Genomic DNA, 27,329 nt, shown 5'->3' with positions numbered 1-27,329 from the left:
CGTGCATGTATAACTTCATTCCTCACAAATCCCCAAAACTCATTGAAGAAATTGTATGTTGCTGCAACAGACTGGACAGACTGGGCAATCTTACTTGACACCACAGTTTTCGGTTGTTTAAGACGATGCAGAGGAAATCCACATGGGAAGCTGCCACACACAGTCAGCTGGCCACATGGAGAAGCAAATTGTTTGATGCAACCCACAGTAGTGGATTTATATGCACTGGGCATATGAAATCAAAGCCTATGCACTGGCTTCTTCCCATCTTTACTATATTCGCTTCTGATGTTTATGATGTACAAATAAAAAGCTAGACTCTATGGAGCCTTCAGGGGGGAAACTATTTCACTTTACCCATCTTGAGCAGGATGTTTTGGACTGCACATTACAGGGTTTCATTTTGGCTTGGTTTCCTCACAACTTCAGCAACAGGCTTTCTAACCTTGCAAGGACCGCAATGGAAATTCCCTCCTTCTCCTCCCTCTGCACACCTCACAAATTTGTTCTACGGAATCCCCCCACCAACCCTCCAGAGCAGATTTAGGTGGGCACACTTGAGGAGGAGAGGGAGCAGAAATTCCATCCTGCAAGCAGAAATCCTTGCACAAGAGGGAGAACTTGCCTGGATGCAATACAAAGCATTTCCTAATAAAGTTAATTTCTCTATTGCTTAGTTGCAATCATAAGCGCATTACACACAGGGAACAAGCTTCGCATTGTTCCATAAAACGTTTTGCTTGCTTGGCTCCTTTCAGAGATAAAGAGCTGAGAAACAAAAACGAAAACAGGGATGGAGGAAGGTACGTTCCCTTCAAAATCAGGGACTGGGGACATGTGGCCCTCCAACTCCTAACAGTCCCAGCCAACATGGCCAATGATCAAGAATGACGGGAGTTGCAGCTCAGCAACCTCTGGAGGACCTCACCCCTGCCATAAAGCAAGCAAAAGCACTTACATATTCTTGAGTAAAATCTATGAGGTTTTGCAAATCAATGTCATCTCTGTATGCTCGGATGTTGTTGTTGATAAAGAAGTACAGCTGGTCCTTGATCCAGTCTTTGAAGACAAATGCCAGAACACCAGCCGTAAGTTCCAGGAAGAAAATGATTCCTAGGAATACTGAAAACTGCAAAGATGAAGAAGAGGAGTAATTTTAGTAAAATCATTTTTGTAAGGCCTTCAATTATTTGGCTTCCGTGTCAAATCTTAAAGACACGGCACCGTGCCAAATGAGCACTTTGAGAGCAGTTCACCGCAGCTGCCCTGCTGCTAAACATCATCATGTGTGCTGATCGTGTCAGACGCGGAATCACCACTCACTGGGTTGGGGGCCACTATTCTGGGATCAGGCTTCGGACCAAGTTAGGAGTGCTGTGTGCAATTGGTTGTGCAATCAGCTTCCCAATGAATCCTAGGGTGATGTCTCATATTAGTCATATTAGTGCGGAGAGGGGGGCAAAGGGGCAGTGGCCTCAGGTGCAAAATTCTGAGGGGGGCGCAGCCAGGCACCCCGACAGGCTCCCTCAGTGCGGCTGAGCTCCTGTGACTTTCTGGAGCCGTGGGGAGGCAAGCCGCACCAGGGCTGGGCCTTCACACATAGATCAACGGAGTCCAGATCTGAGTTCACTCAGATGAAAAAGGCACCTAGAAACCAAATGCCACAAAGGAGTCAATCCCACCTGAAATGAGTCAAGTCTTCTTAACTAAGTTCACCTTTCTGAGCCATACAATGGTTATGTTGTCGCTTAACTGACAGAGGCCATACACCTCTGAATAATATCAGTTGCTGTGTGGAGAGAGCTGTTGTGTTCAGGTTCTGCTTTCAAGCTTTCTGTGGGCCTCTGGCCTGATCCAGCAGCACTCTTGAGGTGTTCTGGATTTAAAGCCCAACATTTCCAACAAGCCTTCCCAAGGAAACAACGAACTAGCATGCAAATCTACTCACACTGCAAAGGAGATATACAATATTCTTGCAAGTTTTATGGCTTGTGAGAACTGTAATCTGGCAAGGGGGTTAGAAATTCTATAAACACCACAGCTCCCTTATAGAATTACAGTTCCCAGGATTCCACGGGGAGGAGGAATGAGTATTAAGCATGTTTAAATATTCACTGGAAATAGGCCCGTAGGAATTGGGCAGTCAACAGAAACATATGTGCAAACACACAATTAGGTTGAGGAGGTAGAACGGAGCTAAATGACTTTGATTCTATAACTGTGGATTACATGGGACAATTTCCAATCACTAATATAGAGGATTCTGCCTTAGAGCACAGGCGTAATCTTCTTTCCCCTTCAGAGCCTGTGAAAATGCAAAAGTACTCTCACTTTCAACACACTGGCACAACATATTTGGGCTTATTAAAGACACTGGCTGTGTTCCTACATCATTGCAAGCCATAGTTGCTGACCTATTACCATTTATTGGAATCAATAAACCATTGCAAGCTGTAAGGCAACAACAACCTATGATTTAAGCCTGATTAGCAACTATTAGCTTGTTGATGAGTAATGAACACTTATCCCAAGTCTGGACATAATTGGAAGCCAAGCTTAATTGCCGTTGCCTCATTTGCTTCCCTAGCCTGAGACCCAAGAGGCGACAAGTGAGGGCAATTGGGTAGTGTGAACTAACACACTGCTCAGTTCCCTATAAACCATGATATGCTGGCAACTGAATGCAGCCAAAAATATAAAATAATTTACTCTTATAAAAAAATTAGCAGGGGTTTTTTGAAAGGAAGGAAAAGGTAAAGCCCTAGTGCCTTTTAATAACGAGAAACCAAGCCTTTGGTGTCATTGACCCGGTATTGTGGACTATTCCATCAACAAAGATTCAGCAGGTACCTTCTGTTTGAACTTCTAAATGCCTGCTGAAAACATTTCTATTCCATCAGACTTATGAATACATCTTTCCATAACAGTTACCTGATTGCTGATTTTTAACATTTTTATATGGTTTCTTTGACTGTATAATTTTATGTATAACAGTTGTAAACTGATCTGATTGGGTTTTTTTTTTAATGAATAGCAGCTCGTAAATATTTCAATGAGTAAATACGGGCAACTATCGATTTAGGCGCATCTGAATGACGCACAATCGTGCGCAAGGCACTGAACCCGGAAGTAGCCCCAAAATGTCATAGATGTGTCACAAAAAAGGGGTGGAATGCGATGGAACATGTTCTCCCCGCGCAAAACGAGGATTGCCTGTAAATAAAATCAGCATCAAAACGCAGCTTTCAGTGAAATTGGTCCTTCAAGCAGGAAATGGCTACAGCCAGCTGCACAGGCTACTTACAAACTTGAGAAGGAAGGTGTTCTCTCGCAGAGCTCCAATGCATCCTGCAAACCCCAAAATGAACATCACTCCTCCTACCACAAGGAAGAGCCAAACTGGATCGAAACCTCCCAAGTCCGTGATGGAGGAGATGTTGGACAGCACTCCCTGGGAAGGTTGGAGAGAAGGTAAGAGAAAGAAAGCACACCAACAGGTGACAGGCACATCTGGTTTATACAGTGCCTACGCTGTAGCTTTTTGACTTGTCCTTCTGACAGTAAGAGAAACCCAAACGGACACTAAAGCTTTGCATTTATTTCCAGGAGAGATTGATACTGCTTGTGCAAAAGTGATGTTTCCTGTCAGTTCTTTGTCTTGCACTCAAATGCCACCACGCAAATGCCGTCAAGCGCACAGTCGCATCCTGTGTGAGGGAGTGACAGGACATGTCACTCAGTGCACATCTGTAGAGAACAGGTTTGCAAGAGAAGCATTAAAGGGGAAGGAGAGAGACTGGTGAATTGAGAAGTTTCAAGTGCACAGGACTAGGGCTGTTGAACCCATTAAGGCATTTTGTTGATCAATCATTTGCCCCCTCAGTCCATTCATTAAGTTATATTTTAGCAAGTCCAAACATGTTGCAAAGCCTGTGTGAAGCTGCCTTTTCTGAGATATTGAGGGAAGTGTAAAACAGCTGGATAATGCAGAGCCAGCTTATACATTGCTATGTATAAACTACACCACTACAGGCACTACACCAGCCTTTCTCAACCTGGTGCCCTCCAGATGTTGGCTGGACTGCAGCTCCCAGCAACCCTGACCATTGGTCATGCTGGCTGGGGCTGATAGAAATCTACTAACATCATCTGGAATGCCCTATTGTCCGTGAATCTGTCTATAACCCTGTTTCAAAGACATCTAAGTGGGAGGCCATCACCACAACTAGTAGGAAGGACCAGGGAGCAAATCCCTGCTCCCCCACTCACACAATGGTAACTGCACAATGCGTGTACAGGCCTCCTGAATAACTTAATGTTGTATTAATTTATTTAAACAACGGGGTGCCAGAGCCCAGTTTCGTAATCCTAAATTCATGGGTATAAACTACAGCAGAAGGAAGGCAATCTACATGTGCTCATTATTCCAGTTCAATACTGGTGGTGGTTAACTCCTGAAAAAATGTGTTTTCACTTTGAGAAGCAAGAGCTGGAGAAGGGCTGGGAAGGGAATGGTGGGCTGTCCATTTGCCACAGTTTCCTGTTTAGAGAGCAACAAATTAAAAATAATAATCTTTTAACTATTCTGCTATTAGGGACGCGGGTGGCACTGTGGTCTAAACCACTGAGCCTAGGGCTTGCCGATCAGAAGGTCGGCAGTTCGAATCCCCGCAACGGGGTAAGCTAGCAGTTCGAAAGCTCATCAAAGTGCAAGTAGATAAACCCCAGAATTGTCTGCGACTGGACCTAACGGTCGGGGGTCCCTTTACCTTTACCTTGCTATTGTGCCTGTTCAAGTACAGGAGCTTTTACAAAACTCTAAGTTTGAACTATCCTTAGAAAAAACAAATTATTATTATTATTATTATTATTATTATTATTATTATTATTATTATTATTATTTAAAAGTTTGAACCATCTTAGCTGCAGGACACACTTTCAAGCAACCAAGATTATATTTTGACAGGACGATGTATAATAAACATCTTGGTGCTCCTTTAAGGTTAACAAAGCAAAGGAAAGCAATATATTTTTAAAACAAAAACAAATGTTTGCATTGCGCTATGTGCAGAACTACAGTGTTTGCATAAATGTGTACAGCAAGTGGGAGTAAAGCACTGGAGTTATGTATTAATCACACACACCCCCACCACCGCCCCAAATTATCCTTGCATGCTAGCTATAGCCTAGGGATATTGGTGCTTCCCAAAAGATGGGAGAGGCAGAGCAGAGTTTCCTGGCTAATCTCCAGCTCAGCTGTTCACTGAGCTCCTTCACCCTCTTAATAAGGCTGCAAAAGGACAAAACTCCAGGGGAGTTATTTGACCTACATGTGCACTCCAGAAACAGTCTCGGTCCAGATTTGCTACAGGAGGTAAAAAAATAAAGGGGAGGAAGAAGAGAAGAACCCCAGGAAGTGAAGAAGCAAGCAAAATAAACTGACTTAGAGCTTCTTGTTTACACTCAGAGCTCTCCCTTTCAAGCCACTGTGATGTGGTTATTATCTGAATGCCGAGAGAGTTTAACATATATCCCGACTCATATTTAAAAACAAGAGGGGGGAGAATTCTGTATGTGGGAGCAAAAGGCAACCAACTATTTGGGTCAGGCGGAGAGGAGGGGAGAGAAAGAGTGGGTTTGAACAAGGATTCTTGGTAAAGTTTATTCTAATTCAATCATAGAATTGTAGAGCTGGAAGGGACCCTGAGGACCATCTAGCCCAAACCCCTGCAATGAAGCTGTCCCATTTGAGATCGAACCCACAACCTTGGCATTACCAGCACCATGCTCTAACCAACTAAGCATGCAGGGTAAAAGCTGCATTTGCACCAAAAGTCAGCCCTAACCAATTACCTGGCCACCCTCAGAATTAAGAGTCCAAGATCCGGTAAGTATTCCCACCAGTTTGGTTTCTTTCCCCTTGGCAAACAGGGGAGATAACGAATGAGTCTCAGCATGCCCTCAGGTGAGGCCCAGAATTTCAATGGGAACATTATCCACTTTGGTAGTTATGTGCTGCAATAGCTTTCATGCCATATAACAGGGGTAGGCAACCTAAGGCCCGTGGGCCAGATGCGGCCCAATTGCCTTCCCAATCCAGCCTGCGGATGGTCCGGGAATCAGTGTATTTTTACATGAGTAGAATGTGTCCTTTTATTTAAAATGCATCTCTGGGTTACTTGTGGGGCATAGGAATGGGTTCATTTCCCCCCCCCAAAAAAAGTGATATAGTCCAGCCCACCACATGGTCTGAGGGATGGTGGACCGGCACACGGTTGAAAAAGGTTGCTGACTCCTGCCATATAAGCTCTGGAGCAGACTATCCAGTTTTTTAAAAAAATTAAATTATGAGCAGGTAGGAAGCACCACAAAGGACCCATGGGCAGGATCAGGCTCATAATGCGAAATTGGAAGGATAAACACCCACTATCCGTTATTCAATGGACTGAGGTCTGTGCTGCCCTTTCTACATTGCAATCTACAGCTTATAAATGTCAATCTCATCTGGATATCTATTTGGACACATGGACTGCCTATATCAATACAAATGTTGAAATTAGGATTGATTACTATTCTTACTGAGGGATGCGGGTGGCGCTGTGGTCTAAACCACTGAGCCTAGGGCCTGCCAATCAGAAGGTCGGCGGTTCGAATCCCCATGACGGGGTGAGCTCCCGTTGCTCGGTTCGTGTCCCTGCCAACCTAGCAGTTCGAAAGCACGTCAAAGTGCAAGTAGATAAATACTAGGTGCCACTCCGGCAGGAAGGTAAACGGCGTTCCCGTGCGCTGCTCTGATTCGCCAGAAGCGGCTTAGTCATGGTGGCCACATGACCCGGAAGCTGTATGCCGGCTCCCTCAGCCAGTAAAGCGAGATGAGTGCTGCAACTCCAGAGTCATTTGTGACTGGACCTAATGGTCAGGAGTCCCTTTTCCTTTACCTTACTATTCTTATTGCCAATGCGAGCTGCTTGTCACAGACTGGCTGGAAGCAGAGGAATGGTGGGAGGCACCAGCTAGGAAACCCTGCAAGGGACAAAGGCTCAGAGCCCAGAGATTGGTGGTGGAGCGGCGATGGGTCATCAGAGGGAGAAGAGGGAGACGTTGTTAGACACCAACTCCCATCAGTCCCAGCCAGCACAGCTGGTGGCCTGCTGATGGCACCACATTGGCTATCGTCCCCACAGGTACCAATGGCGGCTTCTCTCTTTTGCATTAAAATTACCGGTAGTTATGCAGCTGAAGACATCTCCCTCGCCACAAAAGACAAGAGAAATATGTGCAGATGAATTCAGCAACTCTTTTATGGAGAGATTGGCTGCATGTCGCTAGGAACTGAAGCGTCAAGGCCTGTGAAACAGCGTAAGGGCTATCTGTACATTCCCCAATGCACCTTCCCTTGCTGTTGTCACCGAGGGACTACAAAATCTTTTCTCCCCACCATTTTTACTGCAATCAAGGGATGTTTCGGGGCGAGTCTGAAGTGAAAAAGAATGCTCTTTTTTTAAAAAAAAAAAATGAATAAAAATAAAACCGGAAAGAAGGGAGCGTTGACAGTCTCCAGAAGACAGCCAGAAATCTAGTTTGCTGGAACTGTGGTTTTCTTCCTTCTGAATAGCAGGTATCCTTTTCCCATGCATCTGTAGGGCCAGTGAACCCTAACTAATAAATATATGCAGAGCCTGAAAAGAAATCAAAGTACGATGACATGTTGGTTTTTAATGGGCCTGGGCTTTTCTCGCTCTCCCTTATTTGACACTCACAATGCAGCATTTCACCCTGCTCCTAGCCAACATAGCTTAGGCAGGGGTACCAGGACGGAGCAACAGAAGTTAAAGGGCCCTATTCATTGGTTTGTATTAACGCCCCTTCCCACACCCTTTCAAAAAACAAAGAACCACTCCTGCATCTCGTGGGAGGTGCACAGGTTTTGTCTGAAGGTTTGAGAAACGCATGTCACCAGTTGGGAGCCATGCTTGCTTATTCCTAACCTATACTTCCGTCACAGGGCTTATACAGTAGTTTAAAGACAAACAAGAGCAGGAGCCTCCAGAAAACCCAACTAAAATTCTGGCATCAAACAGATCTAAAGAATTAATCTTTAAAGACCAAGGAAGATAAGAAGCTCCTCAACTGGGAGCCAAAGGCACCAGAGTCCAAGCTTCTCTGGGGAGAGCCCTTGTAGAACTACAACACCCATAATACCTCACCATTAGACGGGCAAGGTTGGTATGGTGGGATGGAAATGCACAACATGCAGTGTGGTATAGTGGTTAAGAGTGGTAGACTTGTAATCTGGGGAACCGGGTTCACGTCTCCGCTCCTCCACATGCAGCTGCTGGGTGACCTTGAGCTAGTCACATTTCTCTGAAGTCTCTCAGCCCCCCTCACCTCACCGAGTGTTTGTTGTGGGGGAGGAAGGGAAAGGATAATGTTAGCTGCTTTGAGACTCCTTCGGGTAGCGATAAAGCGGGATATCAAATCCAAATTCTTCTCTTCTTCTTCATCTGGAGGGCCACAGGTTTCCCCATCCTGGATGCCACAGGACATGGCAGCCCTTTGCCCAACCACCATACTCAATATGGTGGGGAACTCTAACAAGGTCTTTTGAACAAGATATTAAAACTCAGGCAGATTAATGTGGAAGGTGGCAGCCTCTTCAGGTATCCAGGCCCTGAGCTGTTTGGGCCTTTAAAAAGGTAAGAAGCAGTATGTTGAACTATACCTGGAAACATGCTGCCAAGCTAATGCAGTTGTTTCATGACTGAGTTGGCCCCAGTTAGAAAAATATAGCTGCCACTCCTTGTACTTACTGAGGTTCCCAAGTACTCTCCCAACAACAGACCCATGTACAAAACATTATAGTCATCCAAAACACAGGGTTATCAGAGCACTGATAACTGAGGCTAGGCTGGTGCAGCAAAAGATGCTGGTGAAAGGTGTTTTGGAAGCCACTTGGGCTTTCTTAAGGTAAGACCAGATCCAACTGCAGTTCCTAGCTGCAAACCTAATCCTTTAGGGGAGAGTGAAACCATATCCAGAAGAAATTGGATATCAGATGAACCACCCACCAACGTTACTCCATCGTATCTGGATTATCCATGGTTCACCATTCTAATAGGTCCTTCACACCTGTAGAAGGAGGGAGCCACCATCAGCCTGCACCTAGTCAGGAAATTGCCACACTATGGCAATCATTATCTCGCTGTCCTGTGGCAAAGACCAGGATCAGAGTGGAACCTGCCACATGAACAGGGCCTTTCCCAGCTGGCACATGCGCTACAGACCTTGCAAGCCTAGCCTACTAGAGGATAACTCCTGTTCAAAGCAGCAGCAGCAGTGAGGAATATGTTGTTGCAGGGCCTACAGTAGATTTGCCAGCTTGCCTGAGGCTGGAACCAATTCATGAGTAAGCAACTCACGAGTAAACCTGCTCCTAGGTGGTCTGCTGTTGGGTCCTTGCAGTTTCAAGCTGCAAATTGGCAGGGGGGGGGGATATGAACAGGAACACAGAGGAATTGCTTGCCCTGCTTTCCAGAAAGCAACAGGAAAAGCTTATTCTACATGCAAAAGCCAAGCACAGTACAGAACATTATTTATTAACAGTGTGCAGAATTGCACATATAGTAAAGGAGGTTTTTTAAAAAAATATATGAAAAAATGTATTTCTTTTTACAGTATTTTTAACAAAGATAATACAAGGCAATCTAATTGCTGCAATATTGCTAACGTTTAAGAATAAAATAAATGGGCATAGTATTACGGAGAAATCTTAAGGTACAGGCTTCCTTTGCTAAATATGAAGTCTGGGAGCTGCTCTATTATTGACTATTTTCACTTAATGAGGTAGAGAAGGAGAAAAAAAATCCAAAACCCTCATGCCTAGAGCTCTGAGAAAAATTGAAAATGAAAAAGGCAATGTAAATTGCTGGAGAAAGAGGCCTGACTGGTCCATTGTGCCTTCTGGGTTCCTCGCCTCCATGTTCCTCCCAGATCCCCTTTTCAGGTTCACTATTTAGAATGCTAATTCTTCAGTTTCCCCCTTTAGGGCCAACTGACTGGCTGTCAAACTGCAGCTTTTTAGCTGCCTGACAAGCAAGTTCCATCGCTCTCCCTAACGGCTGCAAGAAAAGTCACAAGATTACACACACACACACACACAACATGATTTTGTGTGGGTACACGTTTGTTTTGCTCAACTCTCTTTCACCCCAGCTAAACAGCTTATGATGGGCTGCCTAAGGTTAAGTCCAGCAGAACATAATCCTAATGAGCTGTTTATTTTATTTTACTTTTTTGCCCCTAGCTTTCCATGTTGATTTTTTTTTTTACAACAAATAACTTAATACTCAAAACTCTAATTTTGAGTTGTCAGGACAAGAGAGAGAAGCCTCCCCTTTCTAAGCCATTAAAATTAATTAGATTGCATTTCCATCAGGATGCTTGTTTGCAGTTTAGCCTGGAACAGAGATTAAAGGTATCTTTATAAGTGTCTGCCCGTCCACCCACCCCCACAAAAGACAGCATATCTGCAACCACATTCTTAAATAAAGGAAAAACAGCAGAGTAAAATGGTAATAAAGTTCAAACTTATTTTGATGTTAAGGAAGCTTTAAGAGGTTGTTGTTTTTCAGGGGAACTACTTCAAAATAAAATGGTTGACCAAGTATTTCCCCCCTTCAACATCATTAAAATTGCCACTCAGTTCTTCTGAGGGTGTAGAATTATGCAGCTGTCTTAAGGACTTCAATTAAGATCAAGCTTTCTGTACTGCAGCTTCCTCATAATTACAATCAGCAAGCAAACACAAAGCAAAAATAAGGAAAAATCCAATATCCTGCTTCCAAAAACAGGTGTGCAACAGGTTGCAGTGGCTGGGTTATTAGTTGGCCTGTTTACAACCAGCAATTAACTGATCAACAACAGTGGGGATGAGGTGTAGCTCTCCAGATGTTGTGGACTCCAGCTCCCATCAACCCTAGCAAGCATGGCCAATAGTCATGGATGACGGTAGTTGTAGTCCAGCAAGTATCTGGAGGCTCACAGGTTCCCCATCCCTGAAATGCAGAATCTGTTTTTGTTCATGCTACATGCAATGCACAACACAATGCCCTTAAACAGCAGGAAAAGTGAGAATAGCTTTATTTTACCATGCTTATTGCATAAATACAGCTGGGTAGCAGGCAAGACTCTTAGAAATATAGACTGATCGGGCACTGAGAGCCACTTTTATCACACCTTTTTGAAGAGTCTACCGCAGATAAACTCCTTATCACATGGTAAAATATTATTTGTGGACTGAACCAATTCAGAATGCAGGTGCAAGACTGCATTGCTGAATATTCCACCAAAAGATGCCTCTCCTTGCACACAGAAATATAGAGCTTCAAGGAGAATGCTGGCATGCGACCTTATTTCCAATATCTAGTGTGCCACCTTGGCCCAGAAACTTCATAATTTTATTTTTTCCAATATTTTTCCTAGGGCTGACAACCAAATTACAGAAACCTGGGTAAATCAATGGTTTTAATTAAGCACATTTGCATACAATAAAAATAACTTTTGGGGATAGGGAATATGCTACTTTTTGGATGACAGCAGACGTTTTACCCTTCGGTCTTTTCATAGCAAGAAATGCCTCTTCCAAGACAGTGCTGGCCATTTTTACAAGTTAACAAAAAATGTGTTGCTCAATTACCTGGGGATTGCCCTATAGTAAATTAATCTAACAAATCAAGTTACAGGCTTTTTACTCACTAGAGCAAGTCTACAGAGTCTCTTTGGAAGTGTCTTGAATTGCAATATAAGGCAAACCTAATAAGATCTAATAAGATAAACAAGCGGGAGAACATTTCAACCTTCCTAGAACACACTAACTGACCTTAAGGTGGCCATTCTGGAAGAAAGTAACTTCAAAGGAAGACTACAACGTGAAACAGCTGAATAACAGCTCAACAAGAGGTTCAGTGGCATCACTTGTAGGTCAAAGCAGGGCAAAGGAATTTTAATCACACTGTGTGCATTAATTAGCCAACCAGGATATTTGCACTTTTGCTATTTTCTTGTGAATGGTTCCCTGCCCCCATACAGGTGTTAACACATTTACTGCAGCAATTATCACCAATGTGCTGTTCTAAAAGGTTAACTACAGTAGACCTGCAACTTAAGTGGGGTTACCTTCCAGGGATAGTGCATAAAGCCAAAACTGTGGCTAGTCAAAACACACTGGGTGCAATGGCGGGTGGGCTTGCCAATTTCCCCCCTGGATGGCCACCTGCTTTTTATTTTTAATTTTTGCCAAGCACGTAAAGCTGAATGTGCACAAGCTAAATCTGTGCAAGTTACAGGTCTACTGTATATGCTAAACAGGAACACCTCTAAGCTCTATCACTGACTGCATTTTTTTGCAACTCATTGCCATTCAGCTTCCATACCTTACAATTTTCTCCTTCTTGGTCTTAAGCCAGCCTTCACCAACGTGGTACCTGGTCTGGAGCCCATCAGGCTAGTAAAGGCTACTTTAAGGTGTCACGGGACTTTTTGGTTTTGCTAATAAGATCTGAGTATTTTAGTTCTTCTTATGTTCCTTTATACACCCAAATACCTGTTACAGAGGCACTGGCAGAAACAGAATTGCCTAGTGTTGAACATTTCATTGATACACTTCAAGAAAATGCCAAACCACGATTTCTCATGATGTGTGAAGAAGAAGAAGAAGAAGAGTTTGGATTTGATATCCCGCTTTATCACTACCCGAAGGAGTCTCAAAGCGGCTCACATTCTCCTTTCCCTTCCTCCCCCACAACAAACACTCTGTGAGGTGAGGGGGGCTGAGAGACTTCAGAGAAGTGTGACTAGCCCAAGGTCACCCAGCAGCTGCATGTGGAGGAGCGGGGAATCGAACCCGGTTCACCAGATTACGAGTCTACCGCTCTTAACCACTACACCACACTGGCTCTCCAGTGAACCAGCCTTATCTGCAGTTCTATTTTTCTAGAAAAAGAGGTGCCGGAACTCACTATGAACACCTTCCTTGTTCTCTTATAATGGCAATGGCACCAACCTAAAAAAAATATCCCTGCTTATCTGACTGATGGTGCTTATGGGTGGCCACTGAACTAGGATGTGAAAATATGGTTGCGACTAGTTGCAGACCATAGTTCAATGTGTGTGCTCCTTAATCTCCATCTGCTATTGCTAGACAAGATGGCAACACTTCCTTCCAAGCAAGGTAACAGTACATTCAACATTGGGGTTGGGGGAGATTTAGCTTTAATTCATTCGATTTGTTATATGATACTTACTTTTTCATTCCATGCCCAAAGTCCAATTCCAAGAAATGCTATGCCCAGAAACTGAAAAGGGAAATATGTATATATATAAGTAAAAGCATTTCAAGAGGGTGCATTGAATTATGACTTGACCACATCAGTTGACCATATTTGGAGTACATTACTGAAGCATCACTCTCTATTACATTTCTGCATAGCTCCAGATTTGAAAACCAACCCTCCCTCCAGCCAGACGTATGAAAGACTTGACTGAAAACATGTGGTCTATTTGGGCAGAAATCAGCAGCATAAAAAATCCAAAAAAGGTTTCTAAATGGACAGATTATTTAAGATTAGATTTTTTTTAAAAAAAACACCTCCTTAGCCTTGAAAAAGCAACAATGATTTCTTATTTTTAATGCTATTTTTCAACGTCCAGATCTAAGAATGATAGTCTTGGGCAGAATAGCTCCTGGAAATGGGAAAATATCAATGCAAACTTATTGAAAACTGGAGGTTTGGGAGCTAGCAAATTAAGCTCACCTTGATAAACAGATAACATTAATGGTGTGTTGAGTTGCAAGAATTTACCCATTTACTGTAGCTCCATCCACAGTAGATCACAAACAACTATGTAGTTGTGTTGTAGCTCAGCGATACACTACACATTTTGCATGTAGAACACCTGACATCTACGCTCTGATGTCTAAAGACCCCTGCCTGAAACCCGCCATCAGGCAGTGTCAACAGTGCTGAGAAAGATGGACTAATGATATGACTTAATACAAGGCAGCTTCCTCTGCCTCAAAAATTATTTTGTTTTATCACCAAAATCCAAGCATCTAAAAGTAAAGCCGCAATTTACCTTAGTGGCAACCTTCAAAGCCCTATTTGCTCTTGGAGAAATTCATCATCATCATCATCATCATTTTATTTGTATTCCACCTTTCCACAGTTAAAACAATGCTCAAGGCAGCTTACAATATGAAAAGATTTACATAGTTGCAAACATAGCAAAGTAGTCATAAAAATAAATAAGACACATCAAAACTACATAACCAAACTGAACAATTTCCACATAAAAATAAAGATACAAAAAATTAATATCAATAACAGCAAAAACTCCCGGCAAAACTTTCCCCAAAATACCCCAGTCCTTCCTGATAAGGTCTACCAGGCCCTGCCCCAGGCCAGGTGGAGGCAGGAATGGGAACCACAGGTTCCCAGCAGGTCATGATCCTAACTAATTCCAAAGTTGTGTTACTGTGTGAGCTTGTTCATTGTTATGGCAACAATTTATTCTGCTCAAAAAAATGTCAGGGTTCCTTTCCCACCCCAAGACAAAACATTTTCCCAAAACGTAGTGTCATTCCTAGACATTTATTGAATTAGTAACAACACAGCCTCATCAGTTTTATAAAATCATGCCACTTCGAGAGCAACCCAAAACTGAGTTACACTCAGAATATTTGTAGACAATTTGTGACGCACGCGCACACGTGGTTCTGCTTTCCATGTAGCTCTCCTCGAACAATTTGGCCCAGGTAGGATCCTGAAAGCTTGCCAAATCACTGGGTTATGAACTTTTCCAGGAGCCTTGCCAAAGGCTCATGTTTCCGCACTGCACTTAAGCTGTGTCTTCAAACTCTGAGGTAATGTTTAGTATATATTTCATTTTAGTTACTATATCCATTAACAAACTACATTTCCACAAGGCCAACACTGAGTGTATTGTTTCAGAATTCAGCAATGGCCAAAAATGCATGAAAATTAATATATACAGATACAGATGTCACTAAAAAACAGAAGCTGCTCTTTAAAATGAGCAACTGATACCCACTGCACTTATGCTTTTTTTCTAGACCTGTTCATGTTCATAACCAAATCCCCCGTGGTTTGAGGAGCAGGTTGGCAAAAAGAAGAAGCCACAGTGAAATGTACTTTTTTAACACTCTCCTCTACCTACCTCACCTCTGGGACACCTTTAGCTGCAAGTAGCATGACTCCGGAGATGAACACCATTGGGCTCTCATCACAGAGAACCCAAGAACAAAACCCATGAGACATGGCAGTGGTGTGATCCTCCACACTCAAACCACAAAGAACAATAAAAAATGGACTCACAGAGACTCAACAACCACCAAGCATGAGGAATGCCAAATTCCAGTGTTAACCAGTTCACTTCAAATACTAAGTCCCGTCTGTGGCCTAGGAAATGGCGAGACTGGTTCAAATTCCACAATGCTAGCTGCCAAACTATGGGTTGAAAGTAGGATTGTGGTTTCTAATTAAAAAAACACCACATAATAACTTCCATGCTTCTCTACCTGGGACACGCAGACTATTGGTTAATCTAGCTCTGTACCACCTGCTGCACCAACTGACAGAAACTCTCCATGGTTTCAGACATTCAAAAGTTTACTCGAATGGAGATGCAATTATGAGAAAAGGTCCACCATGATTTACTCCCTCTTGTGTTATATCACATCCCCACGGCAGCCATCTTGTGACCAACGCTTCCAGCCCTCTCTCCAAAATGTGCCCTCTGGTCTGAAAACACTGGAGACCACTATGTGGTTGCACTGGTTCAGGAAAGAGGGGGAAGGAGCCCAAAGGAGGCAAGTGCATGAACCTATAAAGGCACTCCAACTTGGTCATACTTTTGATTCTATACCATGATTATAGCTTCTGAAAACATAAATCAGATAAGTAAAACTGCTTGTCTACCTCAATTTTCCAATTCCAGCTTGCCCACTGATCGCAAGCAACAGGTAGAATGATGTAAGAGACTGAAGTGACATCAAATCTCCAAAGTCCACACAAGTAAACACACAACATAGTTTACAGTTCTGCAAACTACTTCTCCCAGTTGGTGCACAGCAGGATGAGGTAAGAGAACAAAGGAACAGAATAGAGGAGGCTTCCAAACTATAGCTGGACCTGCTCTCACACAACAGAGAACAGTTTGACACAGCATGATTATTAGTAAATGGAGTGAACCCAAGATACTGCAACACGGATCAGATCAGCTATGAAATCCCAAAGGTTCAGCAACTCTTACTCTTTCTCTTAACAGGTCCAACACATAAATCAAAGCTAGGTTTCTTGCCAGCAGACCTATGTTCTTCTAATAAAGGATTCTCTCCAATAGAGTTATTCACGGGAATATGTACTGGTTTGGAGAAGACGCTAAACTAAGATGCTAAGGCTTCCAGAGAGGAGCTTACAGCTGCTTTGCTCCTGCCTGGTTTGGCTCAGCATGTTGTTCAAACGGAGATTTGTAGTTTACTCTCCTCACTAACCATGAGCTGTAGTCAGGCTTTGTTATTGGTTACAACTGGTGCTTAGGAAAAAGGTTAAACATGAGTCCTAGTTCAGATGACACACTAAGCCAAACCTTGGCTGAGTTTGACTGTTTAAAGTGGCATGGTACTGCTTTAAATGTACATCAGAGTCGTACTAAACCAAGGTTTGGCTTAGTATGTCATTCCAACCACATCTATAACTATAATCCTTAATACCCTTAGTCCTAGTTAAACCAGTAGGGCTGACTTTTGAAGAAACTGGATGAGAATTGTGCTGCATGACTAACTGGGACATTGCTCACCAACCACAGTATTCACACCCATCGGGATTAAAATAAGATACTCCCTCAGACGTCCACGCAATAACTCACATTGGTGATGCTTCCAATGTTGGAGGAGCTGGGATGACTTGATGGGCAGGTGAGCGAACACCAAACACAAACAGGATATTCTGCTGTGGAGGTATGGAGACGAATGCAGCTCTCCAGAACTCACTGTAGGGCTATCAGAATTCTCAGGCCACAACCCTCAATTGCTCTGCTTCACACCACGTGTTTTTGACTGGTTGGAATAAGTCACTGAACTCTGATAATGCCTCTTGCTTCCCTGGATGGAGCGCAGTGTATGAAGACTATTTGAGCAGGTCACCCGCCCATCACACTTTCACTGCGCAGATACTTGTGTGATGAGACCTCAGTAAACTGCATTCAACTGATTTAGCAGAGTTTTTGTTCTTTCTCTCTCGGAAGCACTGTACAATAACAGAAGTTGTTTTAAAGATGACTCACAAACTTTGAAGTCTTGGTCAAGAGATTTTATTCCCTGACCGGGCCTCTGGCCCATTTCGCCTCTTGCCAGTGGGCCCTTTTACATTTGCCCAGAAGAGAAAAAAGCACCCCTCAGGATGAACAAGGTGCTCACCCAGGGAGTAAATGATAACCAATGCATGGCAGGCTTAACCTCAGGAATATCTGGCACCTATTGTTTGAAAGCACTGAGGATAGCACAAAATTAAAATCTGCATTAAAAAGAGCCAAGATATTGTTCGACTGTGAAAATCTCTAGTAATCATAGCTAAGTTTTGTAAGGTTTTAATAAATCCTTGTGGTTCATGCTGTGCCTTTACTCAGAATACATATGGAAGTTGCTGACAGAATGTATAGAGAAGTGTATGAGATTGTAATTAAGAGGGAAAAACCTGTCCTTTTCTTCTATGACTCAATTAAAAATGAGAGCCAGATCTAAAGCCTTGTCTCTATCAGCTAAATTTCTGAAGATGTTTCATCAATACCTCGTGTACACTTGACATTTTATTCTCTACTAACCTCCTGAAAAGGTCAGCAACTGCCAACATTATTTTTAAAGTAATTTTAAAGGCTTTCCATAATACAGTATATGGAAAAAGCTTTAAATGTAGTCAATATAAAAGGTATTTGGCAGCAAGTACACAGAAAGTCAAATACCCTGAGCATAACCTTTCCGATGTCTCGAGCAACATTAGCTATAAGTTTTGGATTCTTTTCATTTCAGTAATTTTTTCTCCGAAGTACAAATGATAAATCGCCTTTAAAAGGTCAAGATAAAAAAGGCTTCTGCTTTAATGTAGGTTCTATGCAGAAGCCCTTCCTTTAATTTTATTTTCCATCTGCAATCTCTAGAATTAAAAAAAGCAATATAATTCAGACCACATTAAGCAGTAAATAAGCACTAATAACATAACATAAGCCAATTATCTATTAGCGGGTTCAGCGGGTGCAGAATGCTGCAGCGAGGCTCCTCACAGGGTCCTTGCCATGGGAGCATATTCACCCAGTGCTTTACCAGCTTCACTGGCTCCCGGTGGAGTACCGGGTAAGGTTTAAGGTGCTGGTTTTGACCTTTAAAGCCCTATGCGGCCTAGGACCCTCGTACTTACGGGACCACCTCTCCTGGTATGTCCCGTAGAAGACCCTAAGGTCCATGAATAATAATAGCTTAAAGGTCCCAGGCCCTATAGGAAGCCAGACTATCCTCCACCAGGGCCAGGGCCTTTTCAGTGATGGCTCCGACCTGGTGGAATGCTCTGTCCCACGAGACTAGGGCCCTGCAGGACTTGATCTCCTTCTGCAGGGCCTGTAAGACAGAGCTATTCCGCCTGGCCTTCAATTTGAATTAGGCTGATCCTCTATTCCCTTTTTCCTTTCCTCTTCTATGAAGAAACCCTTTCTGGGACCCCACATTTAAATTCTTCCCTGGTCTCCTTGCTGGCCCTAGTTAGCCCTGGTGATCATTTGATGTCTACTGACTGGGGTTTTCTTCTTCTTCTTCTTCTTCTTCTTCCTTCTTCCCCAAAATGACCCCTGAATTTTAGAATTTTATTGATATTGATGCTGCATTTTATGTTGTATTTTATGCTGTTTTTAAGTCGCATTTTAATCATTTTTATATTTGCTGTTACCCGCAAATATTGTTTCATATTTGCTGTTATCCTTGCCTCACACGAGACATGGGATTCTACACTGCTATTTAGAAATAAAATGAAATATGGAAACATCATGAGATGGGCAAAAGATACATTTACCTCACATGCCAGCATCACCCCTTATTTATTTTCTTCTATTTATAGCATGGCTTTATTTTTCTTTTGAATCTTTTTGTTTATATGTAAGAAATTACAAAACATCAAAAAAAGAAATAGCAAGGCTTTATATTACATGGATGGACCAAAGAAATACTTCCATGAATGTTTTTTTTAATGAAATACATATTTTCAAAGATTTCTGAATATGGGTGGTGCTTCAACTCATTCTGATTTGCATATGAAATAAAAGTTTGCCATGTTATGTCTGCTTATCTCTCTCATTATGCTTCCTTTCTTCTGCCTTGGAACCTGAGGAGTGCACACGTGATTCCCAAACCTGCTTAGCTTCAGCAAAATAATGGCCTTGAGAATATACCCTTTCTGTGAGGGCTGGTGACACATTTGACCAACCCATCTAGTTCTTCATCAAGTGCAGCATAGGACCCAACCCCTTGGAGAAGCAGCTCCCCTACAGGGACAGCAATGTACAAATCAGTTAGCTGCAAGCACTGAAAGATTAGCTGCAATTTGTTAACTAATCCGCATTCAACATACCAGTAAGCCTTTCAGGAGAAAATTTGGCACTGCTCAACAAGAATGCAAAGGCTTGGAAGGCATGATGAAGGAGACTGGTGTATATGGAGGCCTGTAAACACTGGGAGTACACAAATTGCATGCATAGAGTCCATTTTGGAATTCCCACCCCATGCTCAGTACTGTATAAGGATATGCCCAGCTTTTTTCACAGTAAGTTTTTAGCAATATAGGTTGCACTTAGGATTATGGAAAATGATTTTTCAAAGTTCATCATACCTTACTGTTAATGTATGGGTGCAACATTTCCAATGAGGAAGCATTTAAACATTTTCAAACACATCCTCAGTGGCGGACAGCAGAAAGTTAAATGGACCTTGTTTTTGTTTGTGCTCTACACAGACACCATGTTTGGATGGTGGAACACTAAACTATGGTTCAGAATTACAAGACAAACATGTCTTAGACTTTTGTATGTGTGCACACACTCTTTTTGTTAAGCCACAAAGAGCCTGGAAGCTTTCACCTCCATTTTGGATTAACCACATGCATCATGACACATGAATCCCGATAAACTATGCTTATTATTAAGTAATGTTTATTGAAACTAGTTAAAACCATAGGTTAAGAAGCTGGCCTGTTTTCAAACTACAGTTAACCACATTTTAACACAAATGTGGGAACCGCGTGGCGCTGTGGGTTAAACCACAGAGCCTAGGGCTTGCTGATCAGAAGGTCGGCGGTTCGAATCCCCGCAACGGGGTGAGCTCCCATTGCTCGGTCCCAGCTCCTGCCCACCTAGCAGTTCAAAAGCACGTCCAAGTGCAGGTAGATAAATAGGTACCGCTCCAGCGGCAAGGTAAACTGTGTTTCCGTGCACTGCTCTGGTTTGCCAGAAGCGGCTTTGTCATGCTGGCAACATGACCTGGAAGCTGTACACCGGCTCCCTCAGCCAGTAACGCGAGATGAGCGCCGCAACCCCAGAGTCGGACACGACTGGACCTAATGGTCAGGGGTCCCTTTACCTTTAAGACACAAGCAGAAGCTTCTAGTCTCTTGGAAGAGGGAGCACACAAGCCAGATGCTCACTATGTCTCACTTCTCTTAACCACAAGCCAATGTTGAGTGTTACATCTGAACACATCCATTGCTATGGACTGCAATCACTAGCCTTTTGGTCTAATTTTGTAAATACACCTCTCTCGCACGCACTTTGTAAATTTAATTTAAAACATTTATATACTTCTGACTCACAACAGGTCTTCAAGGCCGCTGACTACCAGTAAGTGAACATTGATACATAAGATGAAGAAAAAGGACTTGCCGTATTTTTCCGTGTATAAGACTAGGTTTTTCCCCTAAAAAATAATGCCCAAAATTTGGGGGCATCTTACACATGGATAGATCTTTCCCCATTTTCTTAAATCGGTCACCAAAAATAGGGGGCGTCTTATACATGGGGGTGTCTTATACATGGAAAAATACGGCACAAGGATTTGGGAGGAGGAGGAGGATGGAAGATGTCCACTCCCCAGACCTTGCTTGCTACTGCTGTTTCAACAGGGTATACACACCTAGCCACTTTGTGCATCTGACTATGTGGACTCTAGCCCACAAAAGCTAACGTTGCAAGATGCGTTTGTCTGTATGATGCCAGAAGATGGTCGTTCCTCATACGTCCTTTCTATCCTTACCACGAGACAATCATAGATGTGTTTTCAAGGTGGTTAAACACAGAGAGCCACCATGGGAAAGCAAGCTGATGATGGCATCTGTTTAATTCATAATACTTCCTAATATCACATGCACCTATAAAGCATTTGGCTAGCATGAAATCCGATTCTTTCTCCACGAACCGCTTCCAGTAGAAAAGCCTCATTCTAAATATTAGTGAATTAAGGTACGGTGAGTGATTAAGGTTGCCACTTGACTGAATTCGTATCACAAAAAGCATTCGTCTAGAGGTGCAGTTTCCAGATGTTAAGTCTATTCCCAGATGTCATTTTAGACACAGTACTACAGCTCAAGTATTCAAATCCACTCTAATAGCAATTATTGCTTGATGGACCCTTTCGAAAAGCATCTTCTCCAGCTCTACTAAAAAACACAGCAGTTTTCGTACAATTCTTTCGTACAAGAAGAAAAAAACTACAACTGCAAAGACTATCAGGTGAACCGTGTCTCACTTTTGCTTGCTGCAACCAAATGGAAAGTTGAAATTTGATATACGGTACATAACCCAAAATGGTGGTGGTTCCTTCTGCTTTTGAAAAACAACCCTGCAGTAGTTTTCAGTGTTATATTTCCTGAGGAGCTAGTGTGTGATCACGACTGTAGTGTAGATGTTAACTTAACAGCAGTTTCATTCACATGACCTGGGGTCTCACTTGACACTAGCATGGTTGTGCAAAGTGCAATGGAGATAAAGGTATTGAGATGAGGGGGAGTGGGGAGTCTATCAATATTTTTCTTGTTTGGTTCCTTCCTGCTTTGGCTATGTAAACAACAATAGTCACACACCTTAACATTGGAAACTGAGAGAACGGTGATATTTTAAAGTTGTGTGAAAAGCCTTTCTAAATAAAACGTGTATTTGCTTGTGCTTTAAATTCTAAAAACTGGGCCACAAAAGTTAAGTGTGCTAAAGAAAAAATTGCAATCTATAAATACAAAAAAAGAAAAGGCTCTATTGTGATATTGTAATTTGACTTTTTTTGAGAATTAAAAAAACAAAACAGCAATCAAGTTTAGTCACCACCCAGATACTATTCCATATTTTTTTTAACTTCATAAATTTTATAATTATTAGCGATATTGAGTGGGGAAGCAAAGTGTCAGGGAATAAGCATGAGAAAGGGAGGTTGCATCATCTAATGTGGTAATTGCCACAAATGTACCTAAAAACCCAAGTATGGGTTCCACTCAACACTGCATGAGTGGTGTTTCCGCTCTCTGAAATTTCCTCTCCCTGTGTGTCCCCCTAAAGCTGCTCCAGGGGAGTCCCTCCAATGCTTTGGAGAGATTTCAAGTGTTGTGAGGGTGAAGAGAGGGGGAGTTTCCTGAAATCTGTTGCTCAAGCAGAACAGGACAACATAAAATCCTATAGACTCTAGCCCAAGAAAGATTGTTCTTACCTATACATATAGATGTCAATAAACCAGCCAACTAAAACTTGATTTACTGATTAACATTTCTTTAAATGTTGCAGCCCTATTTAATTTGCCTTATACTAAAGTGCCTGTGTTTTAAGATCCATTTCAGAGGCCTTACTCAAGCACCCACTTTTAAGATCAACTGGGCTGACGAAAACTAGAGTTGGGGCCTTCTCAGTAGTGGCTCCAACCCCATGCAATTCCCTTCTGAGAGAAATACAGTAGGTTCCTTCAGTTCTCGGCGCCACTACCGAGAAGGACCTCTGCCTGGTTCCCTGTAACTTCGCTTCTTGCACGAAGGAACCAGCAGAAGACCCTCGCAGGAGGACCTCAGTGTCCGGGCTGAACGATAGGGGTAGAGATGCTCCTTCAGGTATACTAGGTCAAGGCCGTTTAGGGCTTTAAAGATCAGCACCAACACTTTGCATTGTGCTTCAAAACGCACTGGGAGGTAATAAAGATCCTTTAAGGATTGTTGTTATTTGGTCCCAGCAGCGACTCCCGGTCACCAGTCTAGCTGCCACATTCTGGATTAGTTTACTGAACTTTATTGTATCGGGCATATTGAAATGGGCTGTTTTGTTGCAATCCAAATTGTATGTTTTAATGTTAGTTTTTTTTAATGCAATGACATGCTTGTTATTAATGTAAGTCAGGTTGGGAAGTCTTGAAAAGAGACTTACAAAGATCTGAAATAAATAAAATCAAGTAAAAAAACACACACACCCCCCAATGTATTTTTCCTCCCATGAATGAATGAGCACTAGCAGCTAATCCCTTCTGCTGGCACACACTGGTCAGGGGAAAAAAATTTAGGAAATCTCTCTGAGCCACAAGGAGATGGGCGCTGTGGTAAGTGCAGATGGCTTGATGAAAGAGAAGTTACAAAAGCGAGCAGGAAGCAGCCTTGCTGAGGACCGTCTGCTGCATGGCTGCAAGCTAGAAGTTGGCCGGCCTTAATCTTCACCCTCGTGAGGAATGGAGAAGGCTTTCTGGGGCTATACGGTTTGCTTACAGGAGAGGCCACGCAAGCCAGCTATCACAACAACAACAACACGTAAGTTAATTCTCTCTACCACAACCAAGAGTTTTGCTTTACAGATAACATGTCTTCTCTTTCAACCACACACATTGGGGTGGGGGGGGGGAGAGAAACACTAGGAATTTTCCACCTTAGAAATGAAGACTCGGAAAACCTTCCACTATATATATAATCTAATACAAAGAACTCCAGCATCTAGCTTTCTAACCTGCACACAGTGAAAATGGCTGTTGTTAATAATAAATAATAATAATAATAATAATAATAATAATAGTTATTGTATATCAAACCCACTGCAAATTTGTAAGCAGAGATGAGCAGATATAAGATAGATCTCAGTGCATTATTTTTTTTAGAAAAATACTAGTATAAAAAAAGCAGTAGTTTACAGTAATAAAACCATTTAAAAAATAAAAGCTGGGCTTGTTAACAGATTCTGCAGCATTGAGTATTTATGCAAATACACCATTTTCCTTCAGATGCATGCATGCTTTGGGATGCAAGATATGCAGAAACAGAACTCGGGTTTGCAGGAGCCTCAATCTACCACAGCAGGACCACTGTGTAACTAACTCTATGGTGAAAAAATGAGAAGTGGGTCCCCAAAATGCTTATTTGGACTAAAGGACTAAAGGTGAGTCCCAGGTCTGAGAAGACTGAAGACTGCTGCCCTAGCCCAGTCACTGCGTAAGAATTCAGCGTGCAACCTTATGGTGTGGTGGAATGATGGACTTTGACTTGGGTTCAAATTCCAGTCAAGCCATTAAGTTTCACTGCTGTTTGCCCTACCAAATTTCCCAGTGTTATTATAGGAATAAAATGAATTGACCCCGTGTAGGTGATATACAAGGCATGTCAGACCCTGCCACAAAACGTTGCCACATTATTTTCACTTCCTAATGGGGTTCTAGCCAGCCAGATACTTTGAGCTCAAGAAGGCATTCCACTCCCCTCTCACCAGTTACTTTTATTTTCCACCTTGGTAGAAAAAGCAAATTCCCCGCCTTTCTCCTCCCTTGCAAAGAGCAAAGGAGGACAAGAAAAATCACACCAGGGAACAAGTCTGTGAGTTTGTACACAAATCCCGTCCCACCCCATCTCCTCAGATGACTCAGTGGAATTGTCTCTCCTTCTCACTAAGTCACACACAATTAGAATTGGGTGGGGGAAACAGGAAAGAATCCTGACTGTCAACACAGGAGGACTGGAGAGGATATTACAAAAGAGGTTTGCAGAGAGGAATATAGAACAGTGGTAGATGGGGTGGTGTCCGTATTCCTCCCTGCAAAAAAGGTTTGGTGTCACAAATCAATCAGCTTGAAACATAATGACAGAGGATACTAAATACATGATATACAAATATGAAAAAGAAAAGAAAAGTAATAGATGGTACTACACATAAGGCCCACAGTAAGTATTTAGCTCTTCCCCACCACCAGGGCCGTTGCTAGGGGGTGGGGAGGTGAGCCCCTGTCAGGGGCGCAGGTGAGGGGGGGGGTGCAAAATCGGCCAAAAGTATGTCCATAAATATGTCTATAAATAAAAATATTGATTATTGCCTCATAAGGTTTTTAATAGAGGGTGAATTGAATGGGGGGGGGGGGTTGGAGGAGAGGCAGAAAGAAGATCTAATTTGTCTGTGGCTAGGGGGCACAATCTGCCAGGGGTGCAAGATCACCACAGCTGCAAAGTGTATTTATTTGGGCGTGGGTGGGTGTGTATGTGTTGAGATACACACTATCTTCCTATATACATAAAAACCTAAGATTGTCATCATGCTGTGGTTGGTGTGACTGCTTATTGGTGCGGCACGCCAACTGCAGCATGAGGGACAGCAGGCAGGCAAATGAAGAAGCAGCACAGGTGTCGGGTGGCTCTGGAGAGCTGTTTAACAGAGGGGCAAGGTGCTTCACACAGCAGTTTGGCAAGTTATGGTGAGGGGGGAAGTGTAAAGGGAGTGATCAGGTGTTGGGGAAGGGTGGTTCGCAAAGGGGTAGATGGGATGGTTTAATATGATATCGCAATGGAAAAGCCGTGTATCACAAGCGGCCAAAACAAGAATCAATAACCATGGTTTTGATGGATCTACAAACCCATGATTTGCAAAGTCATCCCTCCAGTGCTTTGCTGGGTTGATATTGATGTAGATCGTTGCCATGGGTCTTGCACGAAAAAACCTCTCCCTTCAGCAGGGATACATAACTACACAAAACAAGCATTTCTCAATTAACAAATAATAGTAATATAACTCAAGCAAGAGAGCTGATGGTAAAACACAAGAAGAAGCTAGAGAAAGTGATTGGAACAACCTGATAGATATATGTTATTATATGCTTTGTAGACTATCACTGCTCTTCTGTGAACACATCCCATTCATTTAATGCATCTCTTTGTTAACTATGAGTGACCTTGACCATTCAAACCACATTCAACTAAGAAAGAAAAAAAGCTGCATTTAACTGATAACCTTATCTTATCTCTGAATGCGCTCCCTCCAGCAGCTCACACCTGCCACAAGGCAATGCTTCTGATATTTCTAGCCTTTATCCAAAAGAAGAAGAAGCAGCGCTACTAACTGCATGGAGGATAATTAGGAAAGGTGATGAGGGCAGCCTCTATTGTGGCCAGCTTTGCAAAAGGCACTGATATTTGGCTCAACTCTCATTAGCATGATTAAGTAGGTCTATGGTTTAATGGGCTGTCAGAATGGAAAAGCCATGGATCACAAATGGCCAAACCAGAATCAATAACCATGGTTCAGTGGATTTGCAAAACCATGATTTGCACCAATTATGGTTTGGCATGATCAGTAGAATAAGATACATAGTTAGGGCTAATAGCCTGCATTGTTCAAAGAAGATGAGAGTTCTGAGTAGACAACTTGAAAGCAGGCAAGTAGCTTTAAGTCATAGTTTGACTGAACATAATACAGATCATAATATTGCCAAGTATTATTTGACTTGAGCCTACATCTGCGCCCTGCGTCATGGCATCCAGCCTATTTAGTGTCCTTTGACAAATGAGGCTTCTTTAAGCAACTCAGAAACTATCTGCAATGAACTTTCACAGTTACAAAAAAAAGATAAAAAAATTAATGTGAATCAAACAGTGCTCTGTTTCCACAGATATCACTTTTTCCAGGAATCTGAACAACACATTCACTGTGAACCATTTTGGATTGCAACATGGGAAGCAAAATGCGCTTCTTGATTAAATCTATTATCTAACACAATTCAACATCATCATATCCTTTTCAATGTTTTAAAAACAATACATTCTAACAATAAATTTACAGAGCCACTTTACTGGTTTCTGGTTCAGTCCAGGCTCCTGTGAAAATACTAGTCAACAAAAAATTTCAGAAATTGCCACCTACCATTTTCTCCATAGCCAATTTTAGATTTTCTCACATATGAAGTTTAAGAGCAATTGTTTAATACATAAGGTTATTTCCATTCAAATGAGTTA

The 27,329-nt window shown here is 42.5% G+C and overlaps 1 protein-coding gene and 1 long non-coding RNA gene across 4 annotated transcripts in view; both read right to left on the bottom strand.

The window, feature by feature from the left end:
• The window catches only part of TSPAN5 (tetraspanin 5), a 79,935-nt gene that overhangs the window by 11,142 nt on the left and 41,464 nt on the right, over positions 1-27,329 (bottom strand). For 2 of the 3 annotated variants that reach the window (XM_033160492.1, XM_033160494.1), the window contains exons 2-4: positions 13,302-13,352; positions 3,305-3,451; positions 959-1,129 (exon numbers count right to left, since the gene is read on the bottom strand). In XM_033160492.1, the coding sequence (XP_033016383.1) occupies positions 959-1,129; positions 3,305-3,451; positions 13,302-13,352 (369 nt within the window). The remainder of the gene's footprint in view (positions 1-958; positions 1,130-3,304; positions 3,452-13,301; positions 13,353-27,329) is intronic. The other variant, XM_033160493.1, reaches the window with a different exon arrangement.
• LOC117053023 lies at positions 7,508-11,998 on the bottom strand. The gene is made up of 2 exons (XR_004427339.1): positions 11,755-11,998; positions 7,508-7,679 (listed from the first exon to the last, which is right to left on the bottom strand). It is a non-coding gene; the product is annotated as an uncharacterized LOC117053023 (long non-coding RNA).

The sequence above is a fragment of the Lacerta agilis genome, chromosome 9, assembly GCF_009819535.1.
Source record: "Lacerta agilis isolate rLacAgi1 chromosome 9, rLacAgi1.pri, whole genome shotgun sequence".
NCBI lineage: Eukaryota > Metazoa > Chordata > Lepidosauria > Squamata > Lacertidae > Lacerta > Lacerta agilis.
This window is presented reverse-complemented; position numbering and strand designations above follow the sequence as displayed.